At 39.7% G+C, this 22,366-nt stretch overlaps 1 protein-coding gene across 2 annotated transcripts in view; it reads right to left on the bottom strand.

Annotated features, from left to right (window-relative positions):
- Positions 1–22,366, bottom strand: part of Pms1 (PMS1 homolog 1, mismatch repair system component) — a 99,547-nt gene that overhangs the window by 54,508 nt on the left and 22,673 nt on the right. Inside the window, exons 4-5 of one of the 2 annotated variants that reach the window (XM_051153781.1) lie at positions 22,186–22,288; positions 1,928–2,091 (exon numbers count right to left, since the gene is read on the bottom strand). In XM_051153781.1, coding sequence (XP_051009738.1) covers positions 1,928–2,091; positions 22,186–22,288 — 267 coding nt within the window. The remainder of the gene's footprint in view (positions 1–1,927; positions 2,092–22,185; positions 22,289–22,366) is intronic. The other variant, XM_051153780.1, reaches the window with a different exon arrangement.

Genomic DNA, 22,366 nt, shown 5'->3' with positions numbered 1-22,366 from the left:
CCAATTCTAAATGAGTAAGAATCTCCATCTTATCAGATTCTATGGTTATGTGCACTTCCACTATCCTGCTTTTATCTCTTTTATTTTTTTCTTTAAATTATTTTCTTAAGTTGTATTCATGTTTGTGTTATGAATGTAATTCTTATTTCTCTTAGTGTCTTAAGTTTGTAATCAGCCTTCCCTTCCTGATTATGTTTCCTTTGACCTTGATCTTTTCTTAACTTGGAGACATTTAACTTCTAATTGCTAAGTGCCCTCTGGATGCAGAGGTCACAAGTTATTTTAGCAGGATGAGGCCCTGTCCATCAACGACCTCAGGAGCCTCAGCGCAGCGGAGCTGGAAGGGTCTGAAGGTGTCATCTGGTACAGCTCTCTGCCAGCAGGAACAGGTGGCCGACTCTTCTTAATTTTTTCTTTTTTAAGATGACTAAAGATTTTGATCATAAACATTTCAAATCACACAAATATAAAGATTCTTCTGCAAAAATTAAAGTAAGACTGAAGAACATGTATTTAGGAATATATATGTATACACATGTATATATAACATATATATATGTATGTATACACGTAACAATGAAAAAGGAGACAAAGCACTAGAAAGACAGAAAGGAGGGGTCTAAGGAAGGATTTGGAGGCAGGAAAGGGAAGAGGGAAAATAATGAAATCATATAATTATAATGTATATTATAAGATACTGTTATAATTAAAGAAATATTTTGTTGTGGTTATGGTTGGTTGAACACAGTCACTCACTAAATTTGAACGAATTCATTTATCACTCTGAGCTTTAAGCTCCTCATATAAATACAGGTGATATTGTTTACTTCAGTTACGGCAAGGATTCTAGCACATGGAGAGGAATTACACAAGAGTAAAATGCGAAGAGAACACAGCCGAGTGTGAAGAATCTGTTCCCCACGGTATGTCAGGTGTCCAATCCCACTCGACACTTTACTGGCTGTGTCATTCTAAGCAGCACACTAGACTTCTCTGAGTTCAGTTGCCACACTGCCAGCTCATCTGCATGTACTGTGAGGACCACCACCGTCTGAAGCACCGGCATACACACATCCTGGTGCCATGCAGATCCTCATTAAATGTTAATTCCCCACTCCTCATCTCCTACTGTGTGAATCTGCTCTCCATCTATTGACCACATCAATGTGCTTATGTGGAATCAAGGGAAAATGAATGTCCAGAAAGGATAAGAGCCTTTCTTTCCCCTAGAAGGAAATAAGCTACAGTGGCCATTAGAAATATTAAACAACCTTGGAAGATGAGAGGCGTGGCCACATGGTGAGGTCTCAAAGGGGGAGAAAGCACCACCCTGCGTTATATATCTCCTGTCTCAGGGACGCGCTCCAGAGCTGTTCCTGGGTGCAATCTCTGGGAATCACTGATGGCAGGCACTATATGGTGGAAGGTTCTAGTAGACGTCCCATAGGTCTTCAGTGGTCCTCATATACTAAGGACAAAACTGGAAGGACATGGACCAAATTTTTTGAGGGGGGCGGTATATACACTAAGTTGGTCAAAAAAATACCACAAATTGCACAAGAAAAAAATAATTTTTCATAGTTATGAGAGTTGGGAAAACTGGGATCAAGGTACTAATAGATCTGGTTTCTGATGAAGGCCAACTCCTGGTTCTTTCTCCTTGTCCTCGAGTGACAAAGACAGAGTGGCTCCCTTGCTTTCTTTTTCAAGTCCACTCTATGAGGGCTTTTTCCTCATGATCTGATCACCTCCACAGGCCTAGTCTCCTACTATCATCACATTGGGGAAAGATTTTCCACAAATAAAGTAGAGTTGTGTAATATGGCAAATGTCCACTCCATGGCATGCATCAAATGGACTTACACAGTCTATACCATCTCTTCTTACATTGCAACAAAAATTCCTTACAAAATATAATAATGCTCACCTTATTATGTACAAACATAATCCTTATGTCAGGTTTAAGGACCCCATAGCTTATGAGAAGATCCTGTACACTTTTTAGCTCCTCTTTACACTTTTTAGCTGTTGAATAAAATTGCTTTCTTACAGGTAGGTTCTTAAACAACTTTAGAGCAGCGACAGTGGTACCTGTTGGCAGATAAGAGGAAAGCAGTTTAGATGCGGAAGAAACTGCACATCTCCGTAATTAACCCTTTTTGTCATTAAGACTAATCCTCAAGTACAGAGGTCCAAAGCAGGCCCTCTCTGTAAACTACTCTAACACCCTACTAGACTCTTCTGCTCATGATCCACTCATTAAACAAGAGTAGTTTCATTTTTAATGCTGTAGAGAAACCCAGGTTCACTAGAATGTAATCATAAGAGATCTGCCGATAGTCAAACCATCTGGAGATGTTGGTTAGTCTGTATTTAAAGTACAATATACACGTGCTAATAGTCCACTAACATTTTAACCTAAAATAGCATCTAATCATCTAGTTCAACTTACCTCATCTTCAAAATTAAATGTTCAGAACAGAGTAATAAATCAGGCTTGGTGACACATGCCTGCTATCAAAGCAGAAGGAGGTTGAAGGAGGACTGTGGCAAGTCCTAGGCCAACCTAGAGTACATAGTGGGGTAGTCTTGAAAACCCAAAACCACTGGGTTACCTATTTTTGTGACAGTACTACACTGTTCCTGTTTCTGAATACAGTATAATTGGATATGAGTATTATGACAACTCTAACACTAGTTTGTTTTTTCCTTAAGACTGATTTAGCCACTCACAGCCTTTTATATGTTCATAGAAACTTTAGGATCTATTTTATTTATTTTTGTTTGTTTGTTTGTTTGTTTTGAGACAGGGTTTCTCTGTGTAGTCTTGTCTGTCCTGGACTCGCTCTGTAGGCCAGGCTGGCCTCGAACTCACAGTGATCCAGCTGCCTCTGCCTCCGAAGTGCTCGGATTAAAGGCATGCGCCACCACCACCCAGCCTGGGATCTATTTTTTATTTTATTATTATTTTTTTTAGGTTTTTCAAGACAAGGTTTCTCTGTGTAGCCCAGGCTGTCCTGGACTGGCTGTGTAGACCAGGCTGGCCTCACACTCACAAAGATCTGCCTGCTTCTGCCTCCTCCAGTGCTGAGATTACAGGTGTGCACCACCATGCCCAGCTTCCATGTTTTTTTTTTAATTTTTATTTTATGGGTATGGTGTTTTAAATTTCTTGTCCTTGATTATTGTGTCAAGAGTAAGTTACAAAAGAGCAAGATTGGTTCTCTCCACTCTGATTTCTGCACCATTCTGTCATCTCTCCCAACTGTATGTGTCCTGATACTATAATGTCACCTACCATTAGGTCCCATCAAAGCCGAGCTGATAGGACTGACCTGAATGTCTCCTTACTGAGGACTAGTGTTCATGGTACCAGAAGTTACATGCTTGTAAAAGGAGGAAGCAACCAATAGTTCTACCCAGCCATGACATCTTTGAACCACAACAACAACTAGATACCTCAATAACCCTAAGACATTTCCCCCCAAATGAGGCAAATCACGCCTGGTACTAGAAACCAAGCCAACTACCCAGGGCTAACAAAGTCATGGATCTTTAAGGAGAATCTACAACTCCCATTTTACTAAACCAGCATAATCTCTAACTACATCCTAAATAAGTGTTCCTATACCCAGAGATATGTGTAGCCTTCACTCCTTATCAAAGAAACTTTACTTTGCAACAGAAAAAAGACCACTACAGAAAAATATAACCAATCAAGATGAAGTGTTGTGGAGTCAAGTCCCAGTGGATACATCTACAAACACATCCTGTACCTAAGGCTCAGGGAACATTATGGAGGAGGGTCAGAGAAACTCTAAGACCCAGTGGATCAGGGAGTTTGCTCTGAGACTGTGTCTCTAGCAATGTCACAAGCTTCACCCATGAACTCTCACAAACAGGGCTGCCTAAACAAACAAAGACAACAACAACAACAACAACAGATATTCTAATGGCCCAGGAGCCCTCAACCCTACACACAGAACTAAAGGCAATCAAACAGTCTTCCCCATGAAAGAGCACACCAAGTGGTTAGCACTGAAGACAAACATCCAAGTAAACACAATACATGCACATTAGGTTATACTGAGGAATATATATGTATATACATATGTGAATGCAGTAACAATCATGAAAAAAGAGGCTATGAATTTGAACAAAAGCAAGGAGGGGTATATGGAAGTGTGTGGAGAAAAGGAAGGGAAAATGATTTAACTATATTATAATCTCAAAAATATAAAAGAAAAAGAGTGAGCTAAGTCCAGTAATCTCCATAAGCTAAGTCTTAAACCCTCTTAACTATGACCTACATAAATTCATTTCTTTATAAGTTAAAAAGCAAAAACAATGCAGAGTAGGATTTCCTAATCTAGGCACAGGTGACGTGTGTACATGTGTGTGCGTGTGTGTACATGTGTGTGTGCGTGTGTGTGTATGTGTGTACATGTGTGTGTGTGTATGTGTGTGTCTGCGTGTGTGTGTGTGTGCGTGTGTGTGTAGCTGCCTGTGCATAAATCATTTAGCAACATCCTCTTTTTCCCACTAGAGGGAAGCAGCACCCATACTAAATGAATCCTGGGAAGGATTGGGGAGAGAAGCTCTCCATGCCTGAGAACCATGTATGGAGTGTACAGCAACAAGCATGCTTTTAATACCATAGCAAAGAGAGTAGGGAATGGAGGGCACCACACATAATGACAGATTGTTTCATGGGATTTTTGTTTTTACTACATTTGTATAAAGTAGGCTGCTATGTAAGCTGTCTTTCTTACTATAAATCAGAGACAGCAAAAAGACTAAAAGTCACTTAAATGAGCAATGCCATCTTCCCAGGCCTAGTGATACAGCTGCTCAAAAGGCTGCGATGGCAAGTTCAAGGCCTGCCTGAATTAGAAAGTGAGTTCAAAGTAAACTTGGGCAACCTAGTGAGAGCTTGTCTCAGAATAAACAGGAAGAAAAGTTGAGTATATAGTTTAGTAATACAGCACTTGACCTAGTAAGTGTGAAGCCCTAAGTTCAATATGAATAAATATGTAACTAAATAAAGAGCAACCTCAAGCTTTGTTAGACTTACAAACGCTAACCCCAAATTATAAATGCCAAGAGGAAAACAAAACAAATGGAGACAAATGTAAGTAACGTAAAATACTTAAGAGTTAAGTTTTACAAACTTTCACATTATAAAAAGAAACATTTCCTTAAAAACAAACATAGAAAGAAACTTTTAAAGACACTAAATCGGTTAGAAAAAGTGGGGAAGAGCCTGGAACACATAGGCACAGGAGACACCTTCCTGAACAGAACACCAACAGCCCAGGCCTTAATGTCAACAATTAATAAATGGGACCTCATGAGGCTGAGAAGCTTCTGTAAGGCAGGAGACACTGTCAAGAGAACAAAGCGACAGCCTACAGACTGGGAAAAGATCTTCACCAACCCTACATCTGACAAAGGTCTAATATCCAAAATATATAAAGAACTCAAGAAATTAAACACCACCAAACCAAATAACCTAATTGAGAAATGGGGCTCAGAACTAATCAGAGAATTCTCAACAGAGGAATATCAAAGGGCTGAGAAACACTTAAAGAAATGCTCAACGTCTTTAGTAATCAGAGAAATGCAAATCAAACGACTCTGAGATTCCATCTTACACACATCAGAATGGATAAGATTAAAAACTCAAGCAACACCACATGCTGGCGAGGATGTGGAGAGAGAGGAACACTCCTTCATTGCTGGTGGGAATGCAAACTAGTACAGCCACTTTGGAAATCTATCCGGTGTTATCTCAGAAAACTAGGAATAAGGCTTCCTCAAGACCCAGCTATTCCGCTCCTTGGAATATACCCAGAAGATGCTCCAGCACACAAGGACATATGCTTTACCATGTTCATAGTGGCCTTATTCATAATATCAGAACATGGAAACAGCCTAAGTGTCCATCAGTAGAAGAATGGATAAAGAAACTGTGGTACGTTTACACTATGGAATACTACTCAGCTATTAAAAACAAGGAATTCCCAAAATTTGGGGACAAATGGATTGAACTAGAAATGATCATAGTGAGTGAGTTCACCCAAAAACAGAAAGACTCAAATGGTATATACTCACTTATAACTGGACACTCGCCCAGGGGCATGTCCCATGAAAGTCTTCACTTACCAGGAGATTGGGATAGATGTGAGGACATCCTATTGGGACTCTAGATGAGAGAACTATGGGAGAATGGGGAAATAGAAGGATCCAGAGGGTCCTAGAAACCTACAAGAAGAACATTATGACGGGCAGAGCTGGGCCCAGGAATTCTGCTCAAACTATGGCACCAACCAAGGACAATACATGAAGTAAGCTTCGAACCCCTACCCAGATCTAGCCAATGGACAGGACATTCTCCACAGAGGAATGAAGAGTGGGTTCTGACTTTCACACAAACTCTGGGGCCCATATTTGACCACGTCCCCTTGATGAGGAGGCCCGGTGACACTCAAGGGAAGGATAGCAGGCTACAACGAAGAGACTTTCTACCCTATGATCATATATAGAGGGAAGATGTCCCCCTCAGTCACAGTCACAGGGTAGGGGAATAGGGTGAAAGTGGGAGGGAGGGAGGAATGGGAGGATACGAGGGATGGGCTAACAATTGAGATGTAATATGAATGAATTAATAAGTAATTTAAAAAGTGAAAAAAATTAAAACTATTAACAAAAAAACCTTTTAAAATATTTATTTAATATTTCCTAGGTACAGTGTTTTACTTGTATACCTGTGTACCATGTGTGTAGCGTGCCCATGGAGGCCAGAAGAGGGAATTTCCTGGAACTGGAGTTTACAGGTAGATTTGAGCTCCACATGGGTGCTGGGATGGAACCACTGCCAAGGTCCTCTTGAAAACCTGCCAATGCTCTTAACCATTGAGCCATCTCTCTGGCCCCAAGAAACATTTATTTTTAAAAAATAAAATACCAAAATCATTTTCCACTGGAAATTCTAAAATTTTAAGGAAATTTTTAGAAGAAAAAAAAGTTTAAAAATTTTGAGCCGGGCGTGGTGGCACACGCCTTTAATCCCAGCACTCGGGAGGCAGAGGCAGGAGGATTGCTGTGAGTTCAAGGCCAGCCTGGTCTACAAAGTGAGTCCAGGATGGCCAAGGCTACACAGAGAAACCCTGTCTCGAAAAACCAAAACCAAAACCAAAACAAAAAATTTCACCCAGAACAAGTTTCCATCTAAGTTCCATTTGTGACACAGAACAAAGACAAACAACAAATTATTATGGGAAATGTTAGAAACCTACATCTAAATAGCCAGGTGTGGTAGTACATACCTGGAATCCCAGTATTAAGAAGTTCCGAAATATGCAAAGTTTGAGTTTAACCCTGGCTATACAGGGAGACCCTGTTTTGCCTCATGAAAAAGGAAAAAAAAAAAAAAAAAAGTCACAATACTACTAGTATTTTCTTATAAGATGCTATGAAACTATAAATGTAGTGATTCAAATACAAAGGAACCTGGCTGGTGATGTGAACCCAAGGTCTCCCTACTTCTCTGCTGCCAGCGCTGTCAGCCATTTCTTCTAGATCACCATTCCTTTGTTATTCCCCGTCCATTCTCTACCAAGGACCTCTTAACCAGCCCACTTGGCTAAGATGAAGAGTAGGAAAGAACAAAGAACAGAGCATCCATACAAAAAAGAGAAGACTAGTAATCTACACCAAGAACAACTCCAGATGCCTACATGCTAACACAAAACATGAACAGCCAGGACAATATGTCCCCTCCAGAGGCCAGCAACACTGTTGTTTAGCCCTGGGAAGCACAATTTACCTGAGGCACAACACAAGGAATTCTTTGAGGACCTTAAAGAAGATATGAACAAATGCTTCAATAAAGACAATGAAAGCACAAATCAACAGTTGAATGAAATAATGAAACCAATTCAAAATATGAAAATAGAATTTAACAAAGAAAGAGAATCACTAAGAAAAACCCCAACTGATAAAAAACTAGGAATGAAAATCTTAGGAAACCAAAGACCTCTGCCTCACCAACAGATTGCAGGATATGAAAGGGGGAATTGCAGGCACTGAAGACAACACTGAAGTGTTTGCCTAGTCAGTTGGCAGTGTGAACCTGGGAAAATGGAGCCTAAAAATGAGGCTGACTAAACTCTCATGCAACAGGCAGCTTTATTCAGAGCATCAGGCAAATTCATACCCTAATGGTTATGAAGAGGCACATGAGTTAAGTATACAATGACAAAGGCAAGCAGCACATGCCTGACAAGCCACACATGGCAAAAATATGTTTTTCCATGGAGTCACATAAACAAATAACATTAGCCAGTTGTAATGGATAAGGGCACGGAAGCACATTCCAAGAACAATTTCATGTTTTTAAAGAAACTGAGACCACAAGACTCTTGTCTTGTTTTCTCACAAGCATTTAGAATTCTCTGGCACAACTCTATTCATGGGTTGTGTTCCAACACAGAAGAAATGGATAGCTCAATCAAAGAAAATGACACACACACACACACACACACACACACACACACACACACACACACACCAAGGCACAAAACATCCAGGATCTTAGATTCTATAGAAAGACCAAACGTATAAATAATAGGAACAGAGGAGGAAGAAACACAGGTCAAAGGCACAGAAAATATTTTTAAGAAAGTCATAGGAGAAATTTTTTCTACTCTAAAGGAAGGTACGTCTATCAAGGTATAAGAGAAACATAGAAGACCAAATAGGCAGAACAGAAAAGAAATTCCCCACAGCACATAATAATGAAAGCATTAAATGTTCACAACAAAGAAAGGATATTAATAGAGGCAAGTCAGTTATAAGGCAGGCCCATAAGGATCACACAAGACTTCTCAATAGACTCTGAAAGCCAGAGATCCTGGACGGGTGTTCTGCAAAGTCTTTGGGACCATAGCCCATTCCACAATACCAGGTAAAACTACCAGTCACAATAGACAGACAAAGAAAAATATGCCACAACGATTAAAACAATGTTAAGCAATGTCTGCCTACCAATCCAGCTGTACAGAAAGTGCTAGAAGGAAAATTTTGTTCTAAAGAGAAGGTTAACTACTCCCAAGATGACACAGAAACAAATAATCCTAAATAGTTAATCAAGGTGTGTGTGTGGGGGGGGGAGGTATATGACCACAACAAATCAACAGGAATTATTATGTACTGCTCATCAATAACTTTCCATATTAATGGTCTCAATTTCCCAATAAAAAGACACAAGCCATACTAACACATTGGATTAGGGGAAAAAAAATATATCTTTCTGCCACAGCACAACATATACCTAACCATCAAGGACAGAGACCATTTTAGGGCAAATGGATGAAAAGAAATAGTCCAAGCAAATGAATCTAAGAAATGAGCGGCGTAGCCATTTTATATCTGACAAGAAAGACTTCAAACCAAAACAATCACAAGAGATAGGCAAAGACAATACATACATCAATGCATACAATAAAATAGATAAACCAAAATACAAAGGAAAAATTCACCAAAAGGATATTTAAATTCTAAATATTTGTGTACAAAACACAAGGGTACCCAAGTTCATAAAAGAAACACTACTATAGCTAAAATCACATATTGACACTAAACCAGTGATAGTGGGTGATTCAATACTCTACTCTCACCAACAAACTGTTCATACAGACAAAAACTATGCAGAGAAATGCTAAAGTTAAATAATGTCATAAATCAAATAGACCTAGTAGGTATTTATAGAACATTTCACCTAAACACAAAGAATTTACCTTCTTCTTAGGAACTCATGGAACTTTCTCCGATAACCCCTAGTGAAGAAGTAATTAAAAATCTCCCAACCAAAAAAGCTTGAGGCCAGATGGATTCAGAGCAGAATTCTACCAGCTCTTCAAAGAAGAATTAAGGCAAATATTCCTCAAAATGTCTGCAAAATGGAAACTAAAGGAATACTTCTTAATTGTTTTTACAAAGTTACTATTGTCCCAATATCAAAACCACACCAAGGCCCAACAAAGAATTTCCCTTATGAACATAAATGCAAAAATACTCAATAAAATACTTGCAAACCTAGTCCAAAAACACATTAAAAAGATCATCCACCATGATCAAGTAGGTCTCATCTCAGAGACGTACAAGTGGCTCAATATATGAAAATTAGTAAATGTAATCACCATATAAACAGATTGAAAGACAAAAGCCACATGATCATCTCATTAGATGCAGAAATGACCTTTGACAAAAATCTAACATCCCATCATGATAAAAGTCCTGGAGAGACCAGGGATAAAGAACAGACCTCAACATAACAAATGCAATGTACATCAAGCATCAAGCCCACAGCCAACATCAACTAAATGGAGAGACACTCAAAGCATCTCCACTTGAGGAACAAGATTAAGGTTGTCCACTCTCCCCATACCTATTCATTACCGAATTTGAAGTCTCAGCTACAGCAATAAGACAACTGACAGAGATCAAGGGGATACAAATAGGAAAGGAAGAAATCAGAGTATACTTAACTTGCAGATGATACAACTTTAAACATAAAGATCTGAACAACTTCACCCGAAAATTTCCACAGCTCATAAATACTTTGAGCAAAGTAGAAAGACCCAAAATCGCCGCACGAAACCCAGTAGCCTTCCTTTACACAGTGGCAACCAGGCTGAGAGAGGAACCAGGGAAGCAGCATCTCCACAAGAGCACAGAAAACAACAAACAGAAAGAAAAAATTAGAATAACTAACCAAGGTAAAAACAGGTATAATAAAAGCTTTAAGACATAAAAGAAAGAAATTGAAGATATCATAAGATAAATGATCTCCCATGCTCATGGAATCCTAGGATTAATATTGTGAAAATGACTATGAAATGAAACCTAATCTAGAGATTCAAAGCAATCCCCATCAAGACTCTAACACACATTTTCACAGAAATTGAAAAAAATCAATCTTCAGCTTTTTAAAACAAAACAAAACAAAACAGGATAGCTAAAATAATCCTGAATAATAAAAAGAACTGCTAGAGGTCTCATCATCTTGGTTTTCAAGTTGTGCTGCAGAGCAATAGTGATAAAAGCAGCATTCTATTGACATAAAAAGACATATTAATGGAATCAAATTGATGAACTAGGTATAAGCCTACAGACCCAGAGAAACTTTGATTTTTTGACAAAAAGAATGCAAATAGACCTATACTTATCACCCTGCATAAAACTCAACTCCAAATGTATCAAGGACCTCAGCATAAGACTAGATACTCTGAATCTGAAAGAAGAGAAAGTGGGGAATAGTCTTGGAACTCACTGACACAGAAGGCTTTCTGAATATAGCACTGTTAGGACAGGTACTAAGACCAACAATTAATAAATGGTACCTCAGTAAACTGAAAAGTTTCTGTGTGACAAAAGACACCATTATTAGGGCAAAGTGGCAGGCTACAGATAAGGAAAAGATCTTTACCAATTACACATCCAATAGATGGTTAATATCTAAGATATAAAAAGAATTTTAAAAACTAAACATCAAGAAAAAAAATAACCTAATTTAAAAAATGGCATACAGAACTAAACAAAGTTCTCAAAAGATCAAACACAAATGGCTGGGAAACAAAGACATGTTTAACAACCTTAGCCATCAGAGAAATGCAAGTTCAAAGCACTCTGAGATTTCATCTTACCTCAGGCAGAATGGTCAAGTTCAATAAAACAAATCACAGCGCATGCTGATGATGACTTAGTTTTTAATAATTGCTGCTAGGAATGCAAACTTTTACAGCCACTATGGGAATCAGTATGTCAGTTTCTCCAGAAGCTGGGAATTGATCTACTTCAAGGTCCAGCTAGACCACTCTTGGGCATATATCCAAAGACACTATATCTTACTATAAACACACTTTATTCATCCATGGCTGCTCCCTTCCTAAAAGCCAGAAATAAGAAACAGCTCAGAAGCTGGGCAGTGGTGGTACACACTGTAATCCTAGCACCCAGGACAGCAGAGGCAGGACCTCTGTGAGTTCGAGGCCATCCAGGTGTACAAAGTGAGACCAGGACAGTCAAGGCTCCACAGAGAAACTCTGTGTGTGCAGATAAAGGATGGAGGCAGAAACAATCATCCTGATCGAGGCAACCTGAACCCCAAAGGAAAAGACAGTTCGTGCTTTTAAGCCTTATGTATGTGTTTCTATCAGAACAGACACAGAAGTTAGGTAACTAGCAAGTAACCAGAAGGGAGGAGGGGACTGTCCAAGGAAGGGAAGGACATGGTGTTTTAGAGATAATGGGGAACTACCACAAGAGGATTAAATGGCCAAGAGGATGGCAGAGGAAGGTAAAGGAGAGCATTTGTGAAGTGAAAAGTAATATTAACACCTTTTGAAAAACCATAGGAATCCTACTACTATAGAAGCTTCCTAAAATATATACAAATATAAAAGGAATTTAAATGGAGTCAAATACAAAAACAAAAATAAATGTAATCATATATAATGGAGGAGAAAATGCCCCAACTAGACATCTTATCCTTCCAGTGCCAGGACTGGGGTACATCTTGTTACGCCATTAGCCAAAGGAGTCCTATAGTCCCCGCCTCAAAACATCATGAGCTGTTGCCAAGTCTACTGGTTACCTTCCATAACCTGACAGTAAGATCTTATTGCTGAAGATTCACTTTCTTGTTTCACTGAACATGGAGAACCTACAACTGTTGCCAAACCAGAAGCTTCACCTCTACTGACACGTGTTCATGGAGCTGCAAGCTGTTTTGCATGCTACCAGAGGAGAGAAGCACTCACTAGTATCCACCTACAAACACTCTGACCTCAGCAGCGACCTGCCTGCAAGACATGCTGGTGCAACAGTGGCAAAAATGCTACAGGAGTAGCAAACAACTTTTAAAAACTTGGGTTTAAGGCTCACTGTATGAGATGAACCCTTCCCTCACGCTGCTGAAGGAGTTAACAATACGAGACTAGACATGGGCCCTGGGCATAGGGCAAAATCACCGCTATTATTCTGCTATGGGGACACAGCAGAGGATGACTTTTAGTGACTTATTGCACTAGACATGGGCCCTGGGCATAGGGCAAAATCACCGCTATTATTCTGCTATGGGGACACAGCAAGAGGATGACTTTTAGTGACTTATTGCACTAGACATGGGCCCTGGGCATAGGGTAAAATCACCGCTATTATTCTGCTATGGGGACACAGCAAGAGGATGACTTTTAGTGACTTATTGCACTAGACATGGGCCCTGGGCATAGGGCAAAATCACCGCTATTATTCTGCTATGGGGACACAGCAGAGGGTGACTTTTAGTGACTTATTGCTGCAACTCACAGATCAGAGCATCACTCACCTTCATTAAAAGCTTCTTCTCACAGTAGATGGTAATCAGCACAGAGGCCACAGCTAGACAATGTCAAGAGAATGAGAGACTTTGGAAGAATCAGTACTACATGTGGAGTCTGTACCAAATCCCTCCCCTGAAGGCTCAGGTAAGTGTGCGCAAGAAGATGTGGAAAGAATGTAAAAGGCAGAGGTGGCCGCCCGGGTGTGGTGGTGTATCACTGTGAGTTCGAGTCCAGCCTGATCTACAAAGTGAGTCCACGACGGCCAAGGATACACAGAGAAACCCTCTCTAGGGGTACGGGTCGAGGAGTGCCAGAGGTGGTTAAGGATACAACAGGGCTGATAACAGCAGACAAAAACAGCATAAAAGTTAAAATTAGACAAATTCCCAGCATGGAGACGGGGAAGTGAACACAAAGTCCCACCCCTAACCAAGAAGCTATCTGCAATTGATGCATTCCAGGAATGGGAAAAGCAGCCTTATCCAAGGGAATGTCACTAGCTATATCAACCACACTCCAGGACAGACACCATGCTCTGGAACAGTTGGCCAACCCAAAATGGACTCCATGATAATTTTTTTGCACGCTTTTTGTTTTGCTGTCTTAATATTCCTTTGTTTGTCTGCTCTGACCTTTTTATTTTTTTCTTCTTTGATAGAGCAAAAGAGAAAGAATGTGAAGGTGAGTGAGTAGAGAAGCAGGGAGGACGTGGGAAACGTGAGGAACTGAGTTCGGATCTGCAGCCAACACAAATGGTTGGCACAGTGGCATGAGGGTGGTAGACCAGGTAGATCCCAAGGGACCCAATGACCAGCCGGTCTAGTAGAAACAGTGAGGTCCGGGTTGTCAATCGATCCTGTCTTTAAAAAGAATACACCTAATATTGAACTGTGGGCTCCACATGCAGGCACAGAGCGAAATAAGTGTACCTGCACGCGTGTGCGTGCGCACACACACACACACCTACAGGCACATGCATACTCAGTGCTCATAAACATAATCTACATGCATATGTTTCTGCCACATCCTTTTGTAAACATACTACTTTAACTTTCTCCCCTTTTTGTCTATAGACTGGTGAAATCGAACACCGTTATGTGAACCTGAAATTTCAGCACTTAGGAGGCTGAGACAGGAACATCACTGAATTTGAGGCCAGCTTGAAATATAGAACAAATCTGTTTTTCATTAAACAAAGGACGGGGGGGATAGAGATAGGAAGTGAAATGGGATAAAGAGGGAGGGAGGAAATATAACCGTGTTGATTAGATTTTTGTCTACTGGATAGAAATCTAGACTTATCTAGAAAGAGAAATCACAGCTGAGAAAATGCCTCTATTAGCCTGCTTGTAGGCAAGCAAGTCTGTAGTGTATTTTCTTAATGACTGACGTAGGAGGGCCTAGGCCACTATACTACCCTTCAGCTCTATAGACTGTTTGGCAATCTATAGTGTGTTTTTTTAATAAATGATTGATGTGGAGTGGCTAGCCCACTGTACCACCTTGGGCAGGCGGTCCTTGGGTGTGTAAGAAAACAAACTGAGCAAGCCTAGAGAAACAAGCTAGCATTTCTGCATAGCTTCCAGCTCAGCTCCTTCCTCCAGGAACCCACCCTGACTTCCTTTGATGATGGACTATGATGTGGACTTGTAAGCAAAATAAGCTGTTTCTACTCCAGGTTGCTTTTGGTCACTGGTTACAACAATAAAGACACTAAATCAGCAGCTGAAATCTTTTATGCTATGTATTAGGAATCTGTGCCAAGAAAATGAGCGTCAAGAAAAAGTGGGGAAAGAAAGGATAAGGTGAAGACATAGAGTTTTCTCAGGTATTTCAGCCAATAATGGCAGAGGCTTATAAATATCACTTCTTAAAGAAAATAAATATAATAAAGAAACAGACATTTGGTTTCCAGACACAAATAGGAGCAAATGATGACTTTTCGGGCCTAGCAAGAACTCAACAGTATATCACCCAAGTGTATCTGATGGAAAATGAACTTGAACCAAATGACCATGACCTCAGGATAAAGATCTCAGGACAAGAGGAGATAAGAAAGTAAACTTGGATAGTCTTTGGCTCATGTGAGCGTTATCACTCCAGGTGGCATAACTTTATTTAGCCCTAGTGCCAGGCATGGAAAACCTCTTTGAGTCATTGGTCAGGGAAGTCCATGAGACTCCCTGACAATACAGACTACTGCTGCAGCCCGTGGCTGCCTCTCAGAATCTGAAGGTAAGATCCTACTGCTAAAGACACTGCACACTTTGGACGGGCAAATTAAAAGAACTAAGTAGAACTGACTTGCAAGCCTCTTCTCTGAGGACATCTCTCATAGCAGCTTTGCAAGCCTGCAAAGGAGAGTGGTAACTCAAAGCTCTACAAAGCTACAAAGCTGGCCTGCAGGGTAAGTTACCCCCATGGGTATAAAAAGCACAGCTACCTAGTTAGACTTACACCACTGCATTCACGCCTGGTACTGTAACCCAGCTAACTAACTGTGGTTAGTAATGCCGCGGATCCTAAAAGAGAACCTACTCTTGGCACGTTCTGCAACAAGTATGATTCCCAACTTCATTCTAAATGCCCATCCTTTGCTCACACATAAGCATAGCTCGCAAACCTCATCAAAAAAGCTTCTTTTTGCGCAGATGGAAACCACAGAAATACTTAACTGGTCAAAACGCAGAGAACAACTGACAACAGGGTAGCCATTCTCAGTTGATAAGCAATGTAACATGTAACCCCTACACCTAAGGAGACATTGCAAAGAAAGGGTGGAAAGATTTTAAGTATTGGGATGTCTGCTGCAAAGTAGTGTCCTGTATATATGACCAAGAGCTACACCCATAAGTTCTTAACAACAGGTCACCTAAACAAGACCCCCACAATGAAAACATGAACTTGGATTGGGGAAATCTCACAAGGCTCACTCCCAGATAAGAATTATGGGCAATTAGTGGCTTTTAAGAGGGAGAATCAGTCTTCCCCAAAAATGTGCCTTGGGATAGACTATCTAAACCTAAGTGGTCAGTCAAACATGTACATAGGAGCAACACAAAATGTTCTTAGTAGTGGACACACATATAAGAGGTCATGAAATGAGAAAGTGAGACACAGGAAGAGCTTGAGGACTGGAAATGATGTAAATACAGTACAGTATGAAATCTGCAAACAAAATAATATTTTTAAAAAGGAAAAATAAATTTAGTAAAGCCTCTTAAAGCTAATATAATTAAATAAGGGTTAGTGACATGAGACAGATATATAAAGGAATAGTTTAGCACTTGATGTTTTGAACACTTATTGAGTGAAGGGTAAAGCACACAGGGCCCTGCATAACCTGGCTTATGGTCATTTCCCTCTCTACTCACCTCCTGTCTTCCATTCATCTATCACAGCAGACTTGTTTCTACCTCAGAGCCTTTGTACATGCTCTTTCCCAAAATGCACGTACACTAACTCCATTACCAACCTTCATATCATAACTGGGCTTGGGCAGTGAGAGTGAGCAAGGCCCCTTGAGCCCTTCTGAAAAGCCCTGGAAAGCCTTTGAGACAAATTTCATTTGTTGCCTTTTTGATTTCTTCGAGTCTTTCCGGGCTGCTGGTTTCTTCATCAGTGCTAACCTTTCCAGTAACCATGCGATTCTAGACCAAAAAATTAAATATATTGCTTTTCTTGCCAAATTGCAAGTTTTACGATATTTTTCTCTCCCTTTGTTACCAATTCCCACTGTAAATATAGCTAAAAATTTCCAGTAACACTCATGCCACTGCCTTTAATTTTCCTCTACTGCAACTCAACTCCCCCAAAAAAATGACAGGGCACAGGAATAACGAAACCAGATCTTTGCCAGAGTGTTACACAGGTGGGGCTGGGCTCAACTGCCAATCAAGATTTCCTCTTGAAACTACATATATTTTGTTTTTCTTAAAGTATTTATTTCAAATTACATGCATATGTGTGCATGTGGCTTGACATATGTAGCTGAGTTCAGGTGCCTGAGGCCAGAGGATGGAGGCCACGTGGGTGCTGGAAACTCAGGTCCTCTGCAAGACCAGTATGTAATCTTAACCGCTGAGCCATCCCTCTAGCTCCTGTCTGTGTTTCTATCAGCATTCTGGTCTTCACTCCTTAAAGTCCACTTAACATTCTACCTTAGTCTAGCACAATCCTTCAAATGTTTCAAGACTCCGAGGAACCAATTCTAAAACCTTTTTCCGTCACCAGGCATAGCAATGGAGACTACCCTCCTCCCATCACCCGCCTTCTGGGAAGGGGGTTTTCTATGACCATAACAATATAACTTTCTCTGAGTTTGCTGAACTTTCTTTCTATTGGTGATGGCTCTTACTTTTCCTTCTTCATGTCCTTTAAGGCTTTTATTTGACCTGTATCTAGAAGAACTACAGCTATTGAAGATGATAGTATTTCCTGTCAAACCGGAACCAGTAATACTATGGGCTACAGCTAAGTCACCGTCAGCTTGATGATGGAACTGGTCCTCTTCCTCTAGCAAGTATTAAGAGCTCTTTCTATAACCCAGTGTCAACTTCCTTCACCACAGCTCAGTCAGTGAAGTCCTCATGAGACTCAATGTGTAGGACAATGAGCTCTGTCTGAGGATCCCAGACTGTAACTTGTCAGTTCAGTCCAAAGTAGGCCATACAAAGCTCTGGCGGGGTTGCCGTGCTATACACGGTATGCTACCTATGGCAGGTTGCTCTGATGTCCACCTACACATCCAATCTCAGTTAATCCTGCCAACAACAGTACAAGTGATCATTAGTTACTTCTTATCCAGGAAGGGGCAACCTTTTCATGTAAGTTTTTCTGTGACACAATTCTTCAATAAATTTAAAGGGAAAAAACCCCAAATACTTTTAAATTGTAGACTTTCCTCTTTACGGCTATAGAGAAATGTCCTATTCTCCACGTGTGAGTCTCTGGCGGAAAGGTTACATCTTGTGCCTTCTTACCTGCTACACATCAGCTTCAAACCCAAATGTCACGGTCTCTGAAAAGCCCACTAACCACCCTCTAGTGTCCAGGCGTTTCACTTTACTGCCATTATTTACTCATCTGCTTCTTATTAATCCTTAAATTAATTCCTCAATATCAATGTGAAAACATTTACTGTAGCTATGAACAAAAGGGAGAAGGCAGGCAGGCAGAAATCAATACCCCAGATACACATGTTTATGAAAACAAAATATTATTTGTTGACTTTTAAATATGTATTATGCGCTTACTACATTATACCTAAGCTATACATTCATAAATTGCTTTTCCACCTTAAAAGAGCCCAAGTAAAGTATGATTCACAAAATAAGAATTATATGTTTTAATAAAGCTTACAGATAAAAGGTATTTTTTACATTTCAAGTGAAATGTGTATCCTTAAAAATAAAGGTGCCAAGTAATACTGGCAAATACAGAGGAGGCCCCAGTGCACTATCAGATTTTACAAGAGAACCACTCAGCTCTCTAACTTTAGCACATTCTTTAAACACCAGAATTAAACTGCAGTCTTACAATATGCTCCGTTATATTTTTACATGCCCCTATGTTATGCCATTGATGAAGCCAGCTATTTATACTTCTAATGTAAAGGCATGGGTGCTAACTGTCAGAAAGCGTTCTAAACTAATGACAAGGTTCCAGTATTCTGTTACAAAAAATAAAACTGCAGTCCATACACAATCCAGAGAGCAATCTACAGCAACCATCTCTCACAAGGTACAAGGATGGAATACTTGTATTTGCTCTGGAGAATAAATCAACTTAGAAGCATAAAACCATGAGACATAAAAAGATATTATACCACAAATAACTGAGTTACTCTTAAAAGTAAGACTTGAAAAGCTGGAGGGTTCTTCTGTTTCTTTAAAGGCAAGCAAGGATAGTGGCTGGAGAGACAGCTCAGCAGTTAAGATGGAAAATGGCTTTCTCCTGCATCCCTTCCCTTCCTTTGTGCCAACCCTTTGAAAATTTCTATTGTTAAGGGTTGCAGGTGGTCCTAGTGAATGGAAGGAAGACGTAGTTACAACCTGCTTTAGAACAAAAACCAAGCGCACTTCCTGCCAGCGTGCTTGCTCTTCTGAGCGCACTTCCTGCCAGCGTGCTTGCTCTTCTGAGTGCACTTCCTGCCTCAGTGTGCTTGCTGTGCTTCTATGCTTAGAGCACCACCTTGATCAAGAGTGCAGTTCTGCCTTACAGAGGGGGAAAAACAAAAGCCACTGTACTGGTCTTGCAGAGGACCAGAGCTCAGTTCCCAGAAGCCGTATCAGGTGGCCCACAACTGCCTGTAACAGACACCCTTTTCTAGCCCCTGTAGGATACAAAAGTGGCAAACATATTAAATATAAATATCCTTAAAGGAAGGAAAGAAAGTCTAATTTGAGAATGAAAACCTAATTTGAGAATCTAATGAAGAGAAGGGGAAGAGCAACTAAAATAACAATTTATTAAAAGTATAAATAACATTAAATAGCTAAACCAATCCACAAAACAAGTATCTGTACACTAAAAGCAAAATAGGAATTTTCAGCAAATCCTTTTTAAATATGTACAAGTTTTCCAGATTTTACTGCAGGTTGTCCCTGTACCTACAGTTACGCCATCTCTCTGCAGGTGCCGTCTGAGAGACAACATGGAGAGTCACTGCTAAGGACAGTCACATCACAGCTGAGATTCATCTACAAGAACTTTAAACGCACAGGTATAAACTAGGATGGTGAACTGCAGTTTTATCTTACATAGAAAACATTGAAATGGAAGCTAATGACAGCTGGTGAAACGCGAGAAGCAGTGAAACTGCAAGAGCACTTTTATTATACACAGACTTGTATAATTTGTCCATCTAGAACAACCTCAAATTAAGACTTCCATTTTTTTTCTTTTGTTGCTGCTACCTAAGAAATCAAGTGTAGTTAGGTGGAAAAAGTGAGTTACAAAAAGTCATACTGGTTTTGTAACTATTGACCTTTCAAGTGTGTTGGTTCTTGAGTTATGAAATAAGCTAATGAAAATAAGATGCATTTACTGACCACAAAACTTCCTTAACATGCATACCTAATTTTACTTACTGAAGGTAGAAGACTGACGTCAGTAGAAAAAGAAAAGTCAGCCAGCCAAAGGGCAAAGATCAGATGGAGTCCTCACTTAAGGATTGTTATTTCATAGTTGCCATGGAGATGGACACAGGAAAGCATGGGAAGTATGAGTGATGCAGCGCCTCCGGCCACCCACATCACACTGGCAACCACTGAGATAAAAATAAATACTTTAAGTTTTATAAGGTGACTGGGTCACTTCAAAGTGCTCGACTAGGAGGCTCACAGCCTTCTCTTGATTTCCTAACTAGAACTTGTAATATTTAGAGGATTTCTTAAGAGGGACCATACTTAAAATAAAAAATAAAATAAAGACTTATCTTTGTCCAACACATTGAAAAAATAATGTTTTAACTAAAGTATATAATATTTATTATATATCAAATAAAGTAGTGATTATAGATGAACTCATTTTTATTGACTTATAAACAAATGAGATGTAAATGAGTATGTTTTCTTTAAATTTTCTGTTGATTTCTTTTCCTCTGTGAATACAAAAATATAAATTCCTAATGAGCAAAAGTAACCACTAACTATGCTAACAATTTCCAAAATTATAGCCACATTGAAAGGAATTACCAGAACTAAGAAAATAAGTTTCATAAGGACCAAAGTCATTTAAGAAATTAAATATAGTAATTTACATTAAAATGGATGGGGTGAAACCACAAAAAAATGTAGTACTTTGATCAACTACAACAAGGAGCAATAAAATTATTGAAATTCATATTCCAGCTGAGAGAAGGGTACAACAACAAATATCCCACAAGTCCCTCCCAGAGCCAGTGATTCTTTGAACTCAATTCTGAAGAGAAGCCATCTTTGACAGTGCCTCAACTGTAACCACCCACTGCTGGGAAAAAGATTAGGGGATTCTGTGAACTCAGACTAAAGAGACTGTTTTCTACCTTAGAATTAGTGTTTGTTGTTGTTTTGTTTTGTTGTTTGTTTTGAGACTGCGTTTCTCTGTGTAGCTTTGGCTATCCTGAACTCACTTTGTAGACCAGGCTGGCCTTGAATTCACAGCGATCCACCTGCGTGCTTCCCTGAGTGCTGCGATTGCAGGCATGTGCCACTGTACCTGGCTAGAATTAGTTTTTAAAAGAATTAAAAAGATACCAAGTAAATAAAATACAAATAAAAGTACATACAGATGTGTATAAAACAGTAATGAATAATAGGAAAAATAGCTAATATATATTTGTCTCAGAATACCAGAAAGTGACGAAGTGGAAGAGGTGTCAGATGGACTTCAGCAGGAAGTCAGTAAACTAGGAGCTGAAAACGATTACACTTTTTAACCTATATTCAGTTTATATATGAGTGTTTCATTAATAAATACTTTTAAATTATTTAATCAGAGTATTTCAGGCTTATGGTTTATTACAAATTAAAGACGTTTTATGTGCTTCAGTAAAACACTCTTCCTCATCTGTGAAGATGACACTGGTGATCCAACAACAGGAAAATAACTGCTGTTAGAGCAGTAATCCAGAGTCACCTCGCCTCGCTCCTCCTGAGGATGACTCTGTATTTAAGAGGTCCACAGAGGAAGACCAAATGTTTGCTTGAAACGTAACCAGATTTTATGGAGAAAAAACACAAAGCACTGTTTAAATTCGAGGCAAAACTCATTTTTTTTTTAATAACGGAGACAGCAAAAATACTCCACAGCTACTCACCTTGACCAAGATGTGAAGGTTTCTGAGAAAGTATGTGGCCACTGCCATCTAAGACATACTGGGTGCTGAAGCTGTCAGCATCTGTCCTTGTTGTGACTACCACCTGGAAAAAGCAAAACAAAACAAACAAACAGGTATATAGCACTCTATCAGATTGGTCCATCTCCCTCTCTGCCTCGCC

This window comes from Acomys russatus, chromosome 12 (genome assembly GCF_903995435.1).
Source record: "Acomys russatus chromosome 12, mAcoRus1.1, whole genome shotgun sequence".
NCBI lineage: Eukaryota > Metazoa > Chordata > Mammalia > Rodentia > Muridae > Acomys > Acomys russatus.
The sequence above is the reverse complement of the archived record's forward strand: the minus strand, read 5'-3'. Positions and strand labels throughout refer to the sequence as shown.